The sequence below is a fragment of the Pituophis catenifer genome, unplaced genomic scaffold (assembly GCF_029215685.1).
Source record: "Pituophis catenifer annectens isolate HBS135680 unplaced genomic scaffold, rPitCat1.0.hap2 SCAF_2, whole genome shotgun sequence".
In the NCBI taxonomy this organism is placed as follows: domain Eukaryota; kingdom Metazoa; phylum Chordata; class Lepidosauria; order Squamata; family Colubridae; genus Pituophis; species Pituophis catenifer.
Genome location: NW_027256882.1, coordinates 19,233,504 through 19,254,441, shown reverse-complemented (window position 1 = coordinate 19,254,441; position 20,938 = coordinate 19,233,504). Strand labels below are relative to the sequence as shown.

General features: G+C 39.8%; 1 protein-coding gene and 1 pseudogene across 1 annotated transcript; one reads left to right on the top strand and one right to left on the bottom strand.

The window, feature by feature from the left end:
* Window positions 1-328: 328 nt before the first annotated feature.
* On the top strand, window positions 329-11,391 carry LOC139309959 (vomeronasal type-2 receptor 26-like; annotated as a pseudogene).
* Window positions 11,392-19,380: 7,989 nt separating this feature from the next.
* Window positions 19,381-20,325, bottom strand: LOC139309958 (vomeronasal type-2 receptor 26-like). Its single transcript, XM_070934140.1, has one exon. It carries the CDS (start codon window positions 20,323-20,325, stop codon window positions 19,381-19,383), a length of 945 nt encoding a protein of 314 aa, XP_070790241.1.
* Window positions 20,326-20,938: the final 613 nt, after the last annotated feature.

The window sequence follows — 20,938 nt, the reverse complement described above, 5'->3', positions numbered from 1 at the left end:
TTTTCACTGTAATTTTCAAAATTCAGGTGAGACCTCTTCTGCTACTTCTTCAGTGAGTGGTTTTGAGGTAAACATCATGGAAGGAAATCTTGCATTAGAAAAGGATAAATGCCTCAGCCACACACTTTGTGGCACAGGATTTGAGACAGGTAGAGACTGTGCTCTTGAATGTACTTTCTCTCCTTTTCCAGGTAAAGCTTGGTTTGTCGCTGTCTGAATCAGGAAAGTCACTAGAATTTCTTTATAGTGAAGGTGTTTTGAATTCATCTAATTCTTTTTCTTGTTCTTTTTTAGAAACAGGAAGGGGATTGATTCAGCCTGATAAACTATGAATCTTTTGCTTTTGATTCTGTTGGTATCCCAGCCAGTCTCTGGGAAGCTTAGAATGAAGTGTCCACTGAATTTCAAGCACCAAGATGAAAAAAAGCCATGGAGCTATTACAGACCAGGAGACCATCTCATTAGTATCATCAACACTGGAACAAAAACATTGCATACAACAACATTGCCTTTCAATAGGGCTCCTTATTGTCAGTTTGACATGTAAGTCATTCACTGTGATGGAGTTACGTTCCCTGTATTTGCAGCTATAACACCCTCGTTCTTCTCTTCTTATTACGCTTATGTGTGTATTGTAGGAATAATTTCTTGAGTCATTTTATTTCCATTGCTTCTCTTTTATCTTATTTTATATTAAAAAAAAACCTAAAATCCAAAAATGGGACAAAATAAAAATCCAGATTCTACCACTTTCCTGGTTTAATACTCAATGATGACATAAATACCAACTTTGGTTTAAAATAGTTAAATATTTTTATGACCACTATTCAATGCTTGATCCTTATAGGAATAAGAGATGTTTTGATTTGAGAAGTTTCTGCTTTTCTGGGTTTTTCTGAAACTACATCTTCCTATTATAATGTTTCCTCTTTAATGATTGAATGAAAATCAGTTCGGCTACAAATAATGATTTATTTGTGATTCTTAAACTTAGTGGAACACTATCTCATCTCCCCAACACTCATTAAAATGAAATGGTGGTGGGTAATTATCATTTGCCTCTGGTTATGAATCGGTATTGGCTTAAGACTCAAAAGACTTGTGGAGACAAAAAGGATAAAATTCAAAAAGTTTTTGTTATTGCTGTTGATGACGATCATAACATTAACATTTTTTTAATGTTAGTTTACCTTATGAAAAATTTCGAGCACTACGCTATATTTTTAATATTCAAGTGGTGAGCAAGACTCCTGGGCTTCTGCACAATCTCACACTTGGCTACAACATCCATGACAACTATTTGAACATACTTATGACTTCAGAAGCCTTGCTGGACATGCTCTCTACTGGAGAAGCCAATGTTCCCAACTACAGCTGTGAAAGGAAGGACAACATTTTGACTCTTGTTGATGGAGCTGCCGATGACATCTCCATCCAGATGTCAAGATTAGGAGCCACCTACAAAATCCCGCAGGTTTGTATTTTTGTATTTAAATGGAATGTGATGGTGGGTTGGTGTGTGATAGATCCAACCATATTTTCACTTTGGAATTGAAGAACTGCTTTTTACCATGGCCATTGTAGGTGTCATGGTTAGGGACTGGGATTGGGATCCACAGTGTTTAGGAGGCAATGATCAAAGCAGTGATGTCCTCTCATGACATCATCATCATCATTATTGCTTTGGGTCTTCTGCTGCAATTTGGGAATGCAAGGAGACACTCTGTGTTCAATCAAAGGATTCTGTCCAAAAGGAAAGTGCAGCCGAGATGGGAAATTATCTTTTATATACAATCTTAACAAAAAACCATATTTTCAATTGTAAACAAATCCCAAATGGATAATCCCAAATAATCCAAATGGATTGTCTTGTTTATACTGTGTTTCCCCGAAAATAAGGCCATGTCTTATATTTTTTTTAACCCCGAAATAAGTGCTTGGCCTTCTACATTGGGACGCGTGGAGCAAGATGGGGCTCCTCTTGCCATCTTACCTGATTTCCAGGTATGTCTCCCTAACACTAACCAGAGGAAATGGCAAGGACCGGTTGCGCGTGCATTTAAATATTTTCGGGGAGGGCTTATTTTCAGGGGCAAGCTTATTTTAGTGCATGTGCTCAAAAGCCCAATTGGGTTTATTATCAGGGGATATCTTATTTTAGGGAAAACAGGGTAGCTGATTAAACACATATGTCTTATGCACTCATTAAGAACTACTATCATTAATCCACCATCTCATTTTCAATTATTACAAACTTATTAGCTAAGATGTCAAATATTTTACTTTAAAATAAACATTTTACCCTAAAATGTTTGTGATGAAATTCAATATAAATGGCTTCAGGTCCTCTTGAATAGGGTTGAGAATGGGTGGGCGAACAAAGAATCTCTTGCTGAAGAACAAGTAGGGTTTAGACTGAGTGTTGGCTGACCAAAAGCACTCAGTATGTAATCCTCAATGGAATTTCATTTACATGGAGGGAAGCATGCAGTGTGGTACCTCAAGATTCTCTCTTAGGCCCAGTGCTCAATTAATGGTATTGTGTTAAATCTATGGAAACTGAAAGACTCCAAAGTTCTGTGTTTTAGAAGAGACAAAATGTCAGTGAATGACTTCTTTACCTGTGACCTTTCTCATTCTTGTGTAAATGGGAAACAAGCTAAAAAGATTGCCGTACAAAGAATTCTAATATCGAAACAAAGAAAGATACAGCTATACTCATGGGCCACTACAAATGTACTTTCAAATTGGCAAGTGTTTCAATGCAGAAATGCCTAAACATCTTAAGGTGATATTTACTCAAGCAAGATTTGAGTACTGGACACAATGGTTAAATATGGAAGGTTTAATCAAGTCACTTATAATGAACAGACTTGCATTTGCCGAACTCCAGAGATAGGCAAAACACATCTATTATTTCAATGTCAGTTATAAAAGAGATCAATATCTTGGACCTCAGATTAGACCAACAACCTATTGGGATTCTTATATTAAAACAACATATTTTTCGTTTAGTCAATATTAAAGAAGAACAGTCAATATGGCTCTTTATTTGAACAAAACATTTCAGTTGACATATGAACATGTTGGTCTGATTGCCATAAATTGTAGAGATCACACAGAAATATGATTGGCATTCTTTATTCTTATTTTTTTTAAACCAATTTTGTTTTATACTATTGTTATATACAGTTTTGTTAATGCTATTATTTTTATTCTTTATTTTTATATGGTTTAATGACTAATCAACAAGAAACGTTTTGAATATCTTTAAGTGAACCAAACTGGATTATTTTCAAGTTAATATTTTGAAATTGATCTGACCTGAAATATAACACAGAATTCTTCATTGCTTTTTCAGATCAGTTTTGATTTATTTTCAGATTCACTGCATGATAAAAGTCAATTGCCATTTTATCACCGGCTTTTCCCAAAAAAAGGGATCCTCTACCTAGGAATTATCCAAGTGCTCCTTCATTTCAGATGGACCTTGATTGGTCTCTTTGCTTCAGATTCAGAAAATGGAGATAATTTCATGAGGACTTTTACTCCTATGCTTATCAGGAATGGAATTTGTGTTGTTATATCACAACAATTCTCAACAACTCAATTTACAGCACCCCATGGTGATGCCTTCTCTAAGTGGAGACAAGTCAATGTCTATGTTCACTACATAGAATATGGTGCCATTTTTGAGAGAATTCTTCCTTTTGATTTTATACTTAGGCATTTGCCAGGACCCACTGAAGGGAAAGTCTGGATCACAACACTCAATGGGTTACATCCACTGAGAGAGCACAGAGCTCTCAAACATGTAAATAATATCTGTACTGTTGATTTTGAGATAAAAAAAGGGCCAATAAAGGATGCTTTTATACCCAACTTCTTTCTGGATCCACCCTTTGGACATCAGTCATTTGTCTGTTCTTTTTCAAAACATGTCTTTTCAGTCAAAGGCCGGAAAATATGCACTGAGAAATCACCACTGGAGACCCAAAAGAAAAAGGACATGGTGCGAGCCACGAATTTCCACCGTTTTTACAGTGCCATTAATACTGTGGCCCATGTCTTGAATGCTGCCTATTCCTCCAGATCTTGGAGGAGAAAGAAGGATGGCAAAGTAAGGTTGGGAGCTCCAAGGCTTCAGCCATGGCAGGTAAGGGGTCCCAACAAGGATACATCAAACTTAGTTCCTTTGGAATTCTCCAAAGGAGGAGAACTGTATCAACCTATATGTGTTACAGAACTCCAACAAGATATTTATGGAGGCATTTGCTTTCTTTCCATTAACATTACACCACTGATTCACATTTAGTTTGCAAATCGACTACTATTTTGAGATAATTTTCACATTTTTTTTTTAATCAAGTTTGTTATCATTCATCATTCTTGCTCACATTTCACTTTTCTTCTATGTGGAAGACTTTCTATTTTCTAAAATCTCTTAAATTCCATTCAGGGTTTTTTTTTTTTTAAGCCTATTTTGATAAACCATGAAGATGTATTTTCATTTTATGTCTGGTTCTAACTTAGACATTTAGACACCCAGTTTCCTATCAGTTACCACCAGTAGCCATGAAATTCCATTACGTTGAAATCATTAATGACAGTTTCATTAAATTTATTACATGAATATTATCAAATAAAATGAAAAATACTACTACTTCTAATTTATTGTTAGCTACCTTAAGTCATTCTGGGGGAACAAAGAGGCTCCAAATCCAACTAATAACAAATATGAGTTTGTTCTTCCATACCAGAGTTTGTTAACTAATTTTAGTTCTTCAATAGAAAGAACCTTGTCTTGGATACCTAGCTGAGCCTTAAGATAGATAGATAGATAGATAGATAGATAGATAGATAGATAGATAGATAGATAGATAGATAGATAGATAGATAGATAGACAGACCGACCGACCGACCGACCGACAGACAGACAGACAGACAGACAGACGATAGACGATAGATGGATGGATGGATGGATGGATGATCTCATTTCAATATGTTTATAATCTGGTCTACCTAGGAGGAGATTAGCCTGGCAACTTTCTTCTTGATAAATACATGTTTTCTCGTAATCACCTGTTGTTTTCAAGGAGTTCATGAATGTTCTCTTTCTTTGTGCAGTTTATTTATGACCTGCTTTAGAATGTTTCTTATAATCGACAAAGTTTTTCAATCATATTGTTTTCAAAACATGTATTGTCAATACGTGATTGACAAATTTTGCTGAACCTTTTTTTTCATTTTTAAAGACAGAAACTTGTTCTCCTAAGAATATTTACAAGTGTAGAAGAAAGATTCAAATGAGAACAGACAAAAAGGAATAAATTACAATGTTTATTGATGTTGAAATTGCTTGATGTTCCCATTCTAGTTCCATCCCTTTCTGGAGAAGAATGAATTTTGCAATCTTTCCCATTACAAACTTTCCTTGGATCAAAATGGGGATTTAAAGGCAGATATGAAGATCATGAGTTGGATATATCTCCCCAAAAAGAATCTCATGAAAGACCAACTGGTGACTATTGAAAGACAGGGACTTACTATCAACCAAGATCACCTGTCATGGCTAAAGTTACACAACAAGGTAGGAGAAATATTGGTGTCTTTTCTCTATTTTCCAAAGAAAATAGAGTTCCGATCCATTTCATTGGGCTAAGCCTATGCACCATGGCTCAGTGTTGAAATGGAGAAGCTGTATGAAAATGGTAAGAGAGGGCTAATTCATAGCCCTCAAGTGCTAAGGATTGTCATTCACTTATTCGTCTTCAAATTTACCAAGAAGGTAGATTTATTGACCAGTACCTGAATTCAGGTTTGCATTGAATGTGATGACACTGAATCAAGTGTCAGGGTTCCAAGTAAAACACCCATAGAAATAAAAACTCTGAGGCTGTTGGATTCCTCAAAGAAAAGATTTACTGGACATGTCATATTAGCATGAGCTAGTGAAAACCAACTCTATTTGTTCCCGTGGTTTTTACCTAATTAAAAGTAAAAGTTCTTTCACTTTCTCCAAACAATCAGTCACATGGTCCAACCAGGATACAGTCTAGTTGCTAGATGACTCCAGTTCCCTCCCTCTGTACACCTGGTGGGAATGTCCTTGGTTCCCAAGAGAAAGTATTTTATTTTGGTTACAGCACCCCAGCTATCTCTACTTCTCCCTCCCTTTCCCACAGCTCCAGTTGTGGCAGCACTGAAGCCTCAGAATGGCCACAGCCAGGTCAGCTTCAGGGTTAAGATCAAGACTGGATGGAGATCCTTTTGGTTCCAGTGGGAAATAAAATTTGGAATTAGATTCACCTTGTCCTTGTTGGGGCCAGTGTCCAATAAAAGGGCAGGGGGAAGAAATTTTTAAGAAACCCAGACCTGGCCAGAGTTATCCATTCTAACCTTTCATCCCACTGGGACAGTGAAATAGGCCTTCTGCTCCTATAAAGGTCCCAGAATTTTTGTTCACATGGAATCAGAATGACTGGACTACTGAGAAAAAATGTCCTGACCCAGAAAACTGAAGCATTTGGAACATGATTTTGATTCAAAGAAAAGCCTTTCTGATATCTGAAATAATAAAAGACAATTGAAAAGCAAATGCTACTTAGATTTGGGCTTTGGCTTGTAAGAGGGTACCTCATCTAAAACCCCCTTGAATCCAATTGTTCATCTTGATTGTTAGCTATCTTAAATCATTCTGGGAAAGAAAGGAGGCTCCAAATTTAACTAATAACCAATCTGGGTTTCTTCTTTCAAGCCAGTTGTTGTTACCTAATTGTAGTTCTTCAAGAGAAAGGATCCCTAGCTGAGCCACACACGGCTCATATGTGCTGCAACAAAAGATTCCTAATTTACACTTTTTGAGGGACACATTCTCATGACCTCACCTCTATCTCATATCACTACTGTTCTAGAAACTGAGCAGTCACTTTTGCTCTTATTTCAAGAGCATGTCAGCATGTCAGGATGGTTAGTGCTATCATATTTTCTTTGGAATTCACTGTTTTTCTACTTAGTCTCTTCCTCAGTCCAAATGTGGGGAAAAATGTCATCCTGGATTTGTCAAACGGAAGCGAGAAGGAGAACCATTTTGCTGTTACGACTGTGTTCCTTGTCCGGAGGGGACCATCTCCACTCAGGAAGGTTGGTCACACCAAAGAAAAGACAAGGAAGTAGAAGTGGCTTCATCCAGAGCATTTTCATGGAAATGCAAGTTAAAAGAAATATAGAAGCTCAACTGTTTTCGTGTTTGTTTTAAAATGGCACAAGTTCTTATATAAAGGAAAGAATAACAAAAAAGGGCCTTGAAAGAGATGCTGGGAAGTAATGGGAAGTTACAGATTGGGCAAACTTTACTACTTCCAGAGAAAATATCACTTTTTCTTTTTTTTTTAAATTTGATTTATATGCCGCCCTTCTCCAGAGACTCAGGGCAGCTTACAATGCGTTAAGCAATAGCCTTCATACTTTTGTATATTTATACAAAGTCAGCTTGTTGCCCCCAGAAACTGGGTCCTCAAAATTTCTTTACTTTACTTTTACTTTTATTTGATTTATATACCGCCCTACTCCCGAAGGACTCAGGGCGGTGAACAGCCACAAGATAAAACACATAAATACTAAATTTAAAAACAGAATAAAACTGAATTAAACAATTTGGACCAAGACAAATTTAAAACACCCCAATAATTTAAAAACAGATTAAAATTTACATATTTAAAAGGAAAAAAGGGAAAAGATTAGGCCAGGCCAGCCTGGTGGAATAAAAAGGTCTTGAGAGCACGGCAGAAGGTGCGCAGATTCGGGATCCTCCGTATCTCCGGGGGGAGCTCGTTCCAGATAGTAGGTGCCCCCACAGAGAAGGCTCTCCCCTTAGGGACTGCCAGTTGACATTGCTTGGCCGATGGCACCCGGAGGAGCCCCTCTCTGTGAGAGCGTACCAGCCGGTGGGAGGCTATTGGTGGTAGTAGGCGGTATTTCTGCTTTTAGTATGGATGTATTTTGCCGCATTTACCTTTCTAGGAACATCTGAGTTCTTTGAAAAAATGAGAAATTGTGTTAGGTCCACCTCCCAGAAGTATTATTGAAATACACACAACATAGGCCTCTCCTTAAGGACCTCTGAGATGATGTCACTAGTCTACTATAAGGTGGTATAGACAGCTATATATGCACCTCATTACACCCATATTACCAATGTTCCTAATGGTCATTTCAGATTATCCCATCGCCCGGTTCACTCCCACAGAGTTGGCCTCCTCAGGGTACGTTCGGCTAGACAATGTCAATTGGTGACCCCTAGGGGGAGAGCTTTCTCTGTGGAAGCCCTTATTCTCTGGAATACATTACCCCCGAAGCTCCGGATAATCTCTGACCTCTGAACCTTCCACTGGGCCTTGAAGACCTGGCTCTTCCAACGGGCGGGCCTGGGTTGATTCTATACTGATTTTGTAGCTTTTTTTATTCTTAAATCTTAAATTTGAATTGGTATTCCCACGTTTAACTTTATTTATTGGATACTCTGTTTTAATTTGTCTTTTAATTTTTGTATTTTCTGTTTCTTATTGTTGTGAGCTGCCCTGAGTCCTTTGGGAGAAAGGCGGCATATAAGTCCAACAAACAAACAAACAAACAAACAAACAAACAAACAAACAAACAAATTATTTGGAGGACTATCCCAAAGGTGCTTTTTCAAAAGGCGACTGGCCTTTCTTTGCTTTTCCTTAAAAACATTTTGTTTCTCATCCAAAAAGCTTCCTCAGTTCTGACTGAGTGGTGAATGGAAGGATTTATATTCCTTGCAGTCATCTGTTCATTAGCACTCCCTTTGAGAATCATTGAGGTCACTTGGAGGTTTATCTATTCCTTCAGGGTCACCCAGACGTTGCAAATGGGTATGGAACCTTGGAATTGCTGAAAGGACCATGTTGTAGACAGGAGATAGATGGTGTTATATCATTCCTCCTCCTTTGAAAGAGGGCTGCTCGGCTTTAATGTAGATGACCTTTCGGATCCCTCTTTCAAACCAATGGTCCTCTCTGTCCAGATTGTCGGCAGAAGAATGACTTTCAAAGAATGACTTTGAAAGACAAAGTGCATACCCATTCAAGTGACCCTGAGGACACAGGTAAAACTCCAAGTGGCCTCAAAGACTCTCAAATAGAGTGCTAACAACCAGATGACTGCAAGGAATATAAATCCTTCCATTCTTTACCATTCAGTCAGAACTGAACCAGAACCAGAACCAGTCGGGTTTCAGGTCTGGGCACAGCACGGAAACGGCATTGGTCGTATTGGTTGATGATCTCTGGAGAGCTCGGGACAGGGGTTGCTCCTCTGTTCTGGTCCTGTTAGACCTCTCAGCAGCTTTTGATACCATTGACCATGGTATCATGCTGCACGGGCTGGAAGAGTTGGGGGTGGGAGGCTCTGTATTGTGGTGGTTCTCCTCCTTTCTCTCTGACCGGTCGCAGTTTGTGTTGGCAGGGGGGCAGAGGTCGACCTCGAGGCCTCTTGTCTGTGGAGTGCTGCAGGGATCGGTCCTCTCGCCCCTTCTGTTCAACATTTATGTGAAGCCGCTGGGTGAGATCATCCGTGGCTTCGGGGTGAGATACCATCAATACGCTGATGACACCCAGCTGTACATCTCCACCCCAGACCACCCCAACGATGCCCTTGAAGTGATGTCTCAGTGCCTGGAGGCTGTGCGGATCTGGATGGGGAGGAACAGGCTCAAGCTCAACCCTTCCAAGCCGGGCTGGTTTAGGAATAATTTTTTTAAATTTTTTAAATGTTTAATTGGTTTGTGGTTTTTTTAAATTTTTGGGCCAAATTTATATATATTTAAATTGTTTTTAATATTTGTATTTCATGTTTTTGATTCTGGCTGTGCACCGCCCTGAGTCCTCAGGGAGAAGGGCGGTATATAAATTGAAAAATAAATAAATAAATAAAAATTAAAAAAAAAATCCTTCAAGGAAAATGGTATAGGTTCTCCTGCTTGAGCAGGGGACTGGACTAGAAGACCTCCAAGGTCCCTTCCAGCTCATTCTATTCTGTAAAAAGTCTAATTGCCTTTTGAAAAAGCACCTTTGGGCAACCATGACCTGGATGACTGCGAATTATTTGGAAGACTAGCTTTCTCTGCCAAGCAAATAATTTCACAATAGATTCAGTATATTAAAAAGTGCCATTTGGTAGGAGCCAGGAAGTGTGTCTAGAAGAATGAATTGATTCAATATTTACCTCAAATAATGTCAGTTCCTATGAAGTTTCTGCCTATTACATAGGAAAACATTCTGATTCCAGGATATTTCCCAGTTTCCGAGAACCTAGCCATATATTTTCTAAGAAATGGTGGAAATCAAAATGTTAAGAAATTATTGGAAAATGCTGCTGGTATCAGATGTTCTCTCAAGAAGATATTCCTTAAAAGATAAAAGGGAAGAATGTTAAAGAAATATTGCTTTTTTGTTCTCAGATATGGAAAAATGCACCAAGTGTCCTAATGATAAATATCCAAATGAGAACAGAGTCCAATGCATCCCCAAAGTTATCTCCTTTTTGTCTTATGAAGAATATCTGGGCATCATCCTGGTCTCCTTTGCCCTACTCTTGTTTCTAACCACTGGCCTTGTTTTAATCATATTCACAAAATGCCTAGAAACACCCATTGTCAAAACCAACAATCGGGACCTCTCTTACATCCTCTTGGTCTCCCTCCTGCTTTGCTTTTTGTCTCCTTTCCTCTTCATTGGTCAACCAAGGAAAGCCACCTGCCTTCTCCGACAAACAGTTTTCAGCATCACATTCTCAATGGCCATTTCTTCTCTCTTAGCCAAAACAATCACAGTGGTGCTGGCTTTTTTGGCCACAAAACCAGGAAACCGAGTGAAGAGATGGTTGGGGAAGAGCTTGGCCAACTCCATCATCCTTTCTTGTTCCACTGTCCAAATTTTAATCTGCTCCATCTGGCTTGGAATTTCCCCACCATTCCCTGACTCTGACCTCCATTCTCAGCCTGGAGAAATTATCCTGCAATGCAATGAAGGCTCTGTTGTCATGTTCTACATCACTCTCAGCTACATGGGCTTCCTGGCTGCCATCTGTTTTACAGTGGCTTTCCTAGCCAGGAATCTCCCTGGGGCCTTCAATGAAGCCAAGCTGATCACCTTCAGCATGCTGGTCTTCTGCAGTGTCTGGGTGACTTTTGTGCCCACTTATCTGAGCACCAAAGGAAAATACATGGTGGCTGTTCAGGTCTTCTCCATCTTGGCCTCCAGTGCTGGTCTCCTGGGCTGCATCTTCATCCCCAAGTGCTACATTATCATTCTGAGGCCAGACTTGAATACAAAGAAGCAGCTTACGACCAGAAAAAATGTAAACGTGTGAAATAGAGGAATTCCCATGCTCAACATTTCCCAAGAGGCCAAAACCAAGGAAAAGGTCAAAGCTGTTCTCCATATATAAGTTGAAAGAATGATTTTGCTTGAAATAATTAAAGGGCAGCTGGAAGATTCATAATTATCAATAATAGAATTCTATGATTCTATGAAAATAGCGTTATGAGGAAAAGACATTCTTGGAGTAGTGAGGATGTTTTAACAAAATAGAAATATGAAAGGATTGCATGGGCAACCCTGACAACCTCATTTCTCAGTACTTTTTTTGTTAAAACTGGTAAGGCAATGCAACTGCTTCTTTTTATTTACACAGTAACTCTTTCTTGATGATAGTAGCAATAGCTTGGCGGGGAAGTAACTTGAGGCTTGATAATTATGACTATTCATACTCAGATGATGTCTAAATATCCCTATATATCATTATCATTTTGTCCTCCTTTCCTGAAATATACTGTATCAATATGAGTGCATCCTTTTGTCTGTAGGATTTCCTCCTACAATTTTTTGGAGTGAAATTCCTCCAATGTTCACTGAATAAATAATAGCTGCAGTGAGCTTGGATTGTTGATTATTTTGGCTGCTGCATTTGATTCTCCAGAAACTGGTGTCTGCAGTAGGATTCACAGTTTTTGAACTATAATCAGGAACAACAGCTGGGGCGCCTTTATAGAGTGAGTGTGGTGAAATTGTTGCCAAGATCCTTCCTGCTGCCAAATCAAGACATCATTTAGAAGAGCGTGTAAGGCAGTAAACTATGTCTAAAACTCTATTTTCTTTAGGGAGACTTGTTGGATGTATTTTGACCCTTCCATTCCAATTCTCAGCCATTTCTGGCCCTGTTCTGAGCTCAGCTGAGCAAAATGACTGGAGGTGTCGAAAAAGAAAGGAGGAATTTGGCTTTGGAGGTGTTGAGCAGAGATAGACCCTGAGGCTCTGTTTTTTTTCTATCATCTTAATGTATTAATTGAAATTAGGCAGGGTTGGAAGTGTATGATGATGCTGAGGTAGGCTGTGACAGGTAAATGAAAGTTTCCCAAATAAATAAATAAATCCAATGTGGCTCCACGGCAGAGGTGGGTTTCAGCAGGTTCTGACCAGTTCTGGAGAACCGGTAGCAGAAATTTTGAGTAGTTCAGAGAACCGGTAATAAAAATTCTGACTGGCCCCACCTCCATCTATTCCCTGCCTCCTGAGTCCCAGCTGATCAGGAGGAAATGGAGATTTTGCAGTAACCTTCCCCTGGAGTGGGGTGGGAATGGAAATTTTACAGTATCCTTCCCATACCACGCCCACCAAGCCAAGCCATGCCCACCAAGCCACGCCCACAGAACTGGTAGTAAAAAATTTTGAAACCCACCACTGCTCCACAGGCTGTGAAAGAAAGGGAGTATGTGGTATTAAAAGGGATCATTAAAAGCTTTCCAATTGGAAAGAGAAACAGCCAAAGATGTGAATCCAAGGCTTGATGGGGGGAGGGGGGTGTCATGTGACTGGGAGAGTGTGGCCAGCTTTTTTTTTTTACTTTTTAAAGCATTTTTTATTAGCTATTTGCCCGAACCGATAGTAAATAATTGCTTTAAAAAGGTTTTTAAAAAAGGTTCCAACGATCACAGCTGTGCCGCGTGATCATCAGAAACTTTTCTTTTTTTAAAACCTTTTTAAATAATTTTTTTACTACCAGTTCGCCCGAACTGGAGCAAACCTGTAGCATTTCACCCCTGACTTAGACTTATATACTGCTCTGTAATACTTTACAGCACTCTCTGGGCAGTTTACAGAGTCAGCGTATTGTCCCCCAACAATCTGGGTCCTTGTTTTACAGACCTTGGAAAGATGGAGGGCTGAGTCAACCTTGAGCCGATGAGGATCGAACTCCTGGCTCTGTGGGCAGAGTTTGCCTGTAATATTGCATTCTAATCACTGCATCACCAGAGCTACGTATATTATTGTCATCTTGGCCTCCAGGGCAGGGCTGCTGAGCTACTTTTCATCCCTAAATGTTACATTATTTTACTAAGGCTAGCTCTGAACTCAAAGGAGCTAGTCTAATAATAAAAGTCAACAAAGGAAATCTTACTCTTCTGAATTCATTTTCATTTTTAAATTCATAATTTAAGGAAATTAATTCAATGTATATCCAGGAACATAAAATATCCTTGATATGCCATAGTATGGAGTAATACATACAAAGCTATCTGCTGAGAAAATACTATATTGGTTTATTTTCCTTTTCTAAATCATATCACAGTTTACAGTTTACAGTTCACAGTTTACTTAATCAGCCCTGCAATGATTTAGTAAGACTGTGCAAGGCAATGCCGAAAGTGGGGCAAGGAGACAGTAAAATATGAAAGCCGTATTTTGATTCAGACATGACAATAAAACCCTGGTGGCGTGGCAGACTAAAGCACTGTAATTAACATTCAGCTGCCTGCAATTACTGCAAGTTCAAATCTCACCAGGCTCGAGGTTGACTCAGCCTTCCATCCTTTCTAAGGTAGGTAAAATGAGGACCCAGATTGTGGGGGCAATAAGCTGACTTTGTATAAAATATACAAAAGTATGAAGGCTATTGCTTAACGCATTGTAAGCTGCCCTGAGTCTCCGGAGAAGGGCGGCATATAAATGAAGTTAAAAAAAAAAAAGACATTTACAGGTTTCCACAAGCTCAAAATGAGTGAATCAGTGTCCTTTTTGGTCCTCCTCCTTCATAATTTCACAAGATTTCATGATTTCACGAAAAGTGTCCTCCATTCCTCTCCCAGCAATAAAATACCTCATGTCAGCCGACTTGAAATTTTGGGCTTAGACAATTTAGAACTACACTGACTTCAGTCTGACCTAAGCATATGCATAAAATTATCTGCCATAATGTCCTACCTGTCAATGACTACTTCAGCTTCAACCACAACCATACACGAGCAAACAATAGATACAAACTCAAGGTAAACCGTTCCAAACTCGATTGCAGAAAATATGACTTCATCAACAGAGTGGTCAATGACTGGAATGCACTACCTGACTCTGTGGTTTCTTCCCCAAACCCCCAAAACTTTAACCTTAGACTGTCTACTGTTGACCTCTCCCCATTCCTAAGAGGTCTGTAAGGGGCATGCATCAGCGGACCAGCGTGCCTACCGTCCCTGTCCTAATATTCCTTTTTACTTACTCTTTTCATGTATTCAAATTATGCTTATACTTTTATCTGTTATCTTATATATGCTTGACAAATAAAGTAAATAAAATAAAATAAATAAATAATTGCCCTGTAGATGCTTTGAGGTTCTTCCCACCCCTTCTTCTCTTGAATTCCTTCCTGAGATTCGTGTTGAGCATATGACATTTCCTGGCCATCACTGGATCAAGTGGAAAAGAAGCCCAGAAGCAAAGACCTTCCTTCATTGGCTGGGATTGTGTCCAAGAAAATCTTGCCTTTCTGCAAGATCACCACCTGGTCCGAGTGCTTCCCCATTGCAGCCTGCAATCTGGAAGAATCCCATTCCTTAGGCTGCTGCATAGCGGCTCTTCCAGCATTTCAGGGAAGAAGCTACTCCTCACAGCCCCTCCTTTCCTGCCAGGGGTGAAATGCTCTTGGTTCGGACCGGCTCGGGAGAGTAGGTAGCGATGGCGGCAGGTAGTTCGGAGAACCAGTAGCAAAAATCCCTGCCCCTGCCCCCCATGCCCAGCTGAGCCGCGCGATCATCAGAGCCTTTTTTTCTTTTAAATGGCTCTGAAGAGCCAAGCTCTGACGATCCCAGCTGAGTTGCCTGCCGATCAGGCAACCCAGCTGGGATTGTCAGAGCCTTTTGAAAGCATTTTTTACATGGTTTTACATGTAAAAAATGGTTTTAAAAGTAAAAAAAAAATTGGCCATGCCCACCCAGTCACATTACCCCCACCACCACCAAGCCACCCCCACAGAACCAGTAGTAACAAATTTAAGATTTCACCCCTGATCTCTATCCTTACAGGGTTGTCTCCCCATGGCTCAAAGATACTTACATGTTTGCAAACATAAAAAATATATGAGGGAGGGGGGAGAGTCTCAAGTTTAAATATGATAAAAAGACCCTGTTCTTTTCTCAATGTCCCATTTATATGCAAACTTTCCAAAGTGTGTAAATATTCAAACACACAAATACAGCACAGAATTTTGGCTTTTTTTCCTTTTTTTCTTTTCCTTCTTTTTTTAAAAAATGTTTTTGATTTATATGCCGCCCTTCTCCGGAGACTCAGGGCAGTTTACAATGTGTTAAGCAATAGCCTTCATACTTTTGTATATTTTTACAAAGTCAGCTTATTGCCCCCACAAACTGGGTCCTCAATTTACCCACCTTAGAAAGGATGGAAGGCTGAGTCAACCTTGACTTCTGTCCTTTGGTGGCAAATAGTCAGTGACGCAGCCAGTGGGAAGGAAAATCTCCTGTAACACTTAGCAAACTGTGATCCACTGGGATAATAGTCCAACCAATTAGTCCATATAACACAAGTGTAGTCACTAGAAACCAATCTATGATGATCCATTTAGTCTTGATTGACTCTTGGTGATTCTACGGGATGGTATTCTCTACATCTTCCGTTCTTGCGCTACTTCTTCAAGTTGTTCTATGCTTTGGTTGGTCTAAGCTTTGATGGTGACCAGCCATTATATTCTTGGTTTCCTTTAACCGCTAACTCTTCCAAACATAATTGCTTTCTCTAGTGAATTCCCCAGTGTGACATGACCTGTCACTGCGTTCTTTTAATTACCAGCTGAGCTCATCATTTCTGGACTGTCAGACTTTCCGTAGCTTGCCAACTTCTTATCAGTAAGCTACGTGTTTCTGCATCCACCCACATTCCTTCATACTCTTTCTTTTGTTCTCTTGCCAGAGGTGTCGGCTGCTGAGAAAGCAGCTGGCACGAACTATTTCAAAATGTAACAATAACTTTTCTTAGTTAGTGAGGTGTTTTATTTTCTTTATAACAAATAAATGAGTTTTATAAGAAAATATTTCTTCGGGTCTTATTTCAGAATATTGCAACTTGGAGAAGCCACGATCCATCCTCTAATTAATCAGGGAGATTGTCCCAGAGCCAAAGATGGGATTAATCAATGCCCTGACATGACCAAAATACGTAAGACCAAAAATGATGAGTACCAAACACATTTTTCCCATAAGCAATAATGTAACAAGACAGCCGACCTCACCAAGTTCTAGTTTATGCCTTGAGTACTAAACAAACAAGGAATATCAGGACAAAAAAAAAAATCTGTTTTGTGATTTTGCCTTCTGGTGATGTGTCTGGTGTCGTAAAACTCTTACAGGGAGCAAAGAAGCAGAGGCAGGCAGGAGGCAGAGGCACATGCTCAGTTCCCTTCTGAAGGGAGGAGATGGCAAATTTTCAAATCCGTTTTATTTCGGCTATTTATGTCCCCTCCCCCATTCTGAAAACCGAGGACCTTGGAAACAGCCCTTCTCTGTCATAACACCTGCCCTATAAAATAACATCCTCCCTGAGACTTGTTGACCTCCAATCCTGACCTTTTTTAAAAGACCATTTAAATTTTGACTGTATCCCCAGGCATTGCCTTAGAGGGGATCTGACTTCTTGTGCAGTACTATGGCTGCTTTCAAGCTTTGTGGAAGGAGGGACTATGAGGAGCAGCTTCTTCCCTGAAATGCTGGAAGTATGCAGCAGCCTAAGCAGTGGTGAAATCCAATTTTTTTTACTACCTGTTCTGTGGGCATGGCTTGGTGGGCGTGGCTTGGTGGGCATGGCAGGGAAAGGATACCACAAAATCTCCATTCCTACCTCACTCCAGGGGAAGGATACTGCAAAATCCCCATTCCCTTCCCACTCCTGGGGGAAGGATATTGCAAAATCTCCATTCACACCCGACTCTGGGGCCAGCCAGAAGTGGTATCTGCCAGTTCTCTGAACTACTCAAAATTTCTGCTACCAGTTCTCCAGAACCTGCTGGATTTCACCCCTGAGCCTAAGGAATGGGATTCTTCCAGATTGCAGGCTGCAATGGGGAGGCACTCAGAGCAAGTGGTGGTCTTGCAAAGAGGCAACACTCCAGGTTTTCTTGTCCTCTCTGAGACAGAATCCCAGCCAATGAAGGAGGGTCTTTACTTCTGGGCTTCTTTTCCACTTGATCCAGTGATGGCTATTTACCTTCAGATAGTTGCACCCAGGCCTTGCACACCTCAGCCCATTTCTTCTGCTGCAGCTAGCAAGGCTATTTTTAAAGCCTCTGTAGCCAATAACAGAGCTTCGGATCGATCTGGAGCTCTGTTATTGGCGGCAAAGGCCTTCAAGAAAGCTTTGCTGGCCTTACCGAATGAAGAAGTTCCTGGAGGCTTCTGATAGCAAAAAAGAGGCTGGGGTTGATGCATGCAAGCATGGTGAATCAGTGGACTATATCCAACCCCCCGAAAAATCAGCCCTGGTGCCTTTTTTGGTGGCAATATATATATAAGCACAAGGTCTTATTTTTGGAGAAACATGCGTAATAAATTTATTTTTATTTTGCTCTCAAAGCTGATCACACTATTGCACACTACTAATATCATCCTTTCATGCCTTTTCCGGTCAGGTGTGTTTTGAAATAAAAAAAATCTGGTATCATTCAGGCTCTTTACTCTTCTATTCTACTCTTCTGTAATTTGCATTTCCATTTTCTTATACAAGACATCAGTTCTCCTTATATGGCTAGACAAGATGGTGACTGACGAACAGGAAAAGGAGGAGGAGGAGGAGGAGGAGGAGGAGGAGGAGGAGGAGGAGGAGGAGGAGGAGGAGGAAGAGGAAGGGGGGATTTAAAAGATCTTGTCCCAAAAAGTATTTCATTAACCTCATGGTGTGGATTGTGATATGGTGCCTATTCAACTGGGACCAAGAAGAGAATGAGGAAGGCTGAGAACTTCTAGCATGTTAGCAAGATACAGTTATGATACAGCCAAGAATACAATACAGCCAACCATACATATTTTTGCGATATTCAAGAATAAATGATTTCAGGATGACTTCTTTCTGTGAATAGGAACTCCTTGCAAGCTTCCATTTTAAGAAAATAAGAAAAAGGTCTTCTAGATCAGGCCAGTGCCCATATTTATGACAAAATGACTGATCAGATACCTCTAGAGTGTCCATAAGCAGAAGACTTAAGAACTATCTCAACTTCTGACTGGGTGTTTTTGTCTAACCTCACCACTCTTCCTTACAACATCCATAGCATAGTGAATTAGAGAACAGAGTCTGCAATTCTGTTGGAATTCTTTTTCTGGCAATATCATCAAACTGTACTTTAGCTCACTTCTTGTTTAACTTCTACATACTGTGTTTTCCCGAAAATAAGACCCTGTCTTATATATTTTTTGAACCTTGAAATAAGTGCTTGGCCTTATTGCCATGTGCTCAAAAGCCTGATTGGGCTTATTATCAGGGGAAGTCTTATTTTGGGGAAAACAGGGTAATAATTTAGTTAATCCAGACTATGCTCCTCCTAATACAACTTGAAGATGTCTTTCTATTCTGCTTATACTGTTGATGCTAAAATCCTGGGTCTGATACTGCAAAGAACCCCAATTGTAGATAAACTATGATACAATTAAAATAATGGTATTTTAAAGCCCCATCCTGCTTGTTGTTGTTGTTGTTGTTGTTGTTGTTGTTGTTGTTGTTGTTTGGCATACCAACAACATTCCTACTGCACAAGTATCCTGTTTAAAATACCTTGATGGGACATATAAGGGCTAAGGTAACCTAAGGGCAGAGGATAGATATACTCTCTCAACTACTCAAAAGAGCTATGCAACTATGATTTATTTTGCTGGACAAGAATGTACATTCTTGTATATAAAACACTATTGTATAACTGCCCTTTAATTTTTTCAAGCAAAATCATTGGTTTATTCCTGCATGAAGAACTGCTTGGACCATTTCCTGGGTTTATCCTGTTGGGAAACTTTGATAGTTGGATTTCCTCTCTTCATGTTTCTACATTTCTTCTGGTCATAAGATGCTCCTTTGTATTCAGGTCTGGCCTCAGAATGATTATGTAGCATTTGGGAATGAAGATGCAGCTGAGCAGCCCAACACTGGAGGACAAAATGGAGAAGACCTGAACAGCCACCATGTATTTCCCTTTGGTGCTCAGGTAGGAGGGCACAAAACTCACCCAGACACTGCAGAAGACCAGCATGCTGAAGGTGATCAGCTTGGCTTCGTTGAAGGCACCAGGCAGATTCCTGGCAAGAAAAGCCACCGTGAAGCAGATGAAAGCCAGAAAACCCAGGTAGCCAAGCGTGATATAAAACATGACAGCAGAACCTTCGTTGCATTGCAGGATGATTACTCCTGGCTGGGAGTAGAGGTCAGAGTCAAGGAATGGGGGAAAAACTCCTAGCCAGATGGAGCAGATGATAATTTGGACAGCAGAACAAGAAAGGATGATGGAGTTGGCCAAACTCTTCCCCAACCACTTCTTCACTCGGTTTCCTGGTTTTGTAGCAAGGAAAGCGAGCACCACTGTGATTGTTTTGGCCAAGAGAGAAGAAATAGTAACTGAAAAAATGATGCTGAAAACAGTTTGTCGGAGAAAACAGGTGGCTTTCCTTGGTTGACCAATGAAGAGAAGAGAAGACAAGAAGCAAAGTAGAAGGGAGATCAGGAAGATATAAGAGAGGTCCCGGTTGTTGGCTTTGACAATAGACGTTTCTCGGTATCGAATGAATATAATTAAGACAAGGACTGTAGTTAGGAAGAAAAGTAGGGCAAAAGAGACAAGGATGATGCCCAGATCTTCTTCATAAGACAGGAAGGTTATAACTTTGGGGATACATTGGACTCGTTCCTCATTTGGATATTGATCATGTGGACACTTGATGCATTTTTCTGTATTTGAGAAAACCAAAAACCAATATTTCTTTAACATTCTATCCTTTAGAGTTCAAGTAACATTTTTTGGGATAGCAGTTGATACCAGCAGTGTTTTGTAAAATTTATTTCTTAGTATCTCCTCAAAAAGAAGATAGAAAGAACATAGTTTTCTAAACCATACAGAGCTAAGGTCTATGAAATTGGGGAAAATCCTAGGACCAATATAGTTTCCTGTGTATTCTGTAGAGTTTTCCTGGTAAATAATGAATCAGTTCATCTTAGTAGGCACACTTACTAAGAACCATACTGGATCAGAGGACACCTGAAATGTAGACGGCTGGAAGAGAAAGGTAGTCCTGCAAATAATCTGGAATGACTACTTGGACCAGTGGTAAATTTGGTGTAATGAGCTGCACCCATGTCCATACCACCTCATTGTGGACCAGAGATACTTTCCACTTATTTAGAATGGGAGGCCCATGTAGAGAGTAATGCAATAATCCTTCCAGGAAATGAATCTAAGACAATTCTCTAAATTTCTCTATATATCTATTAATCTATCTATCTATCTATCTATCTATCTATCTATCTATCTATCATCTATCTATCTATCTATCTATCTATCTATCTATCTATCTATCATCTATCTATCATCTATAAAATGTTTT

Coding starts and splice junctions, on each gene's coding strand:
- LOC139309958 (XM_070934140.1), bottom strand. CDS start 20,325: ATGTTAAAGAAATATTGGTTTTTGGTTTTCTCAAATACAGAAAAATGC.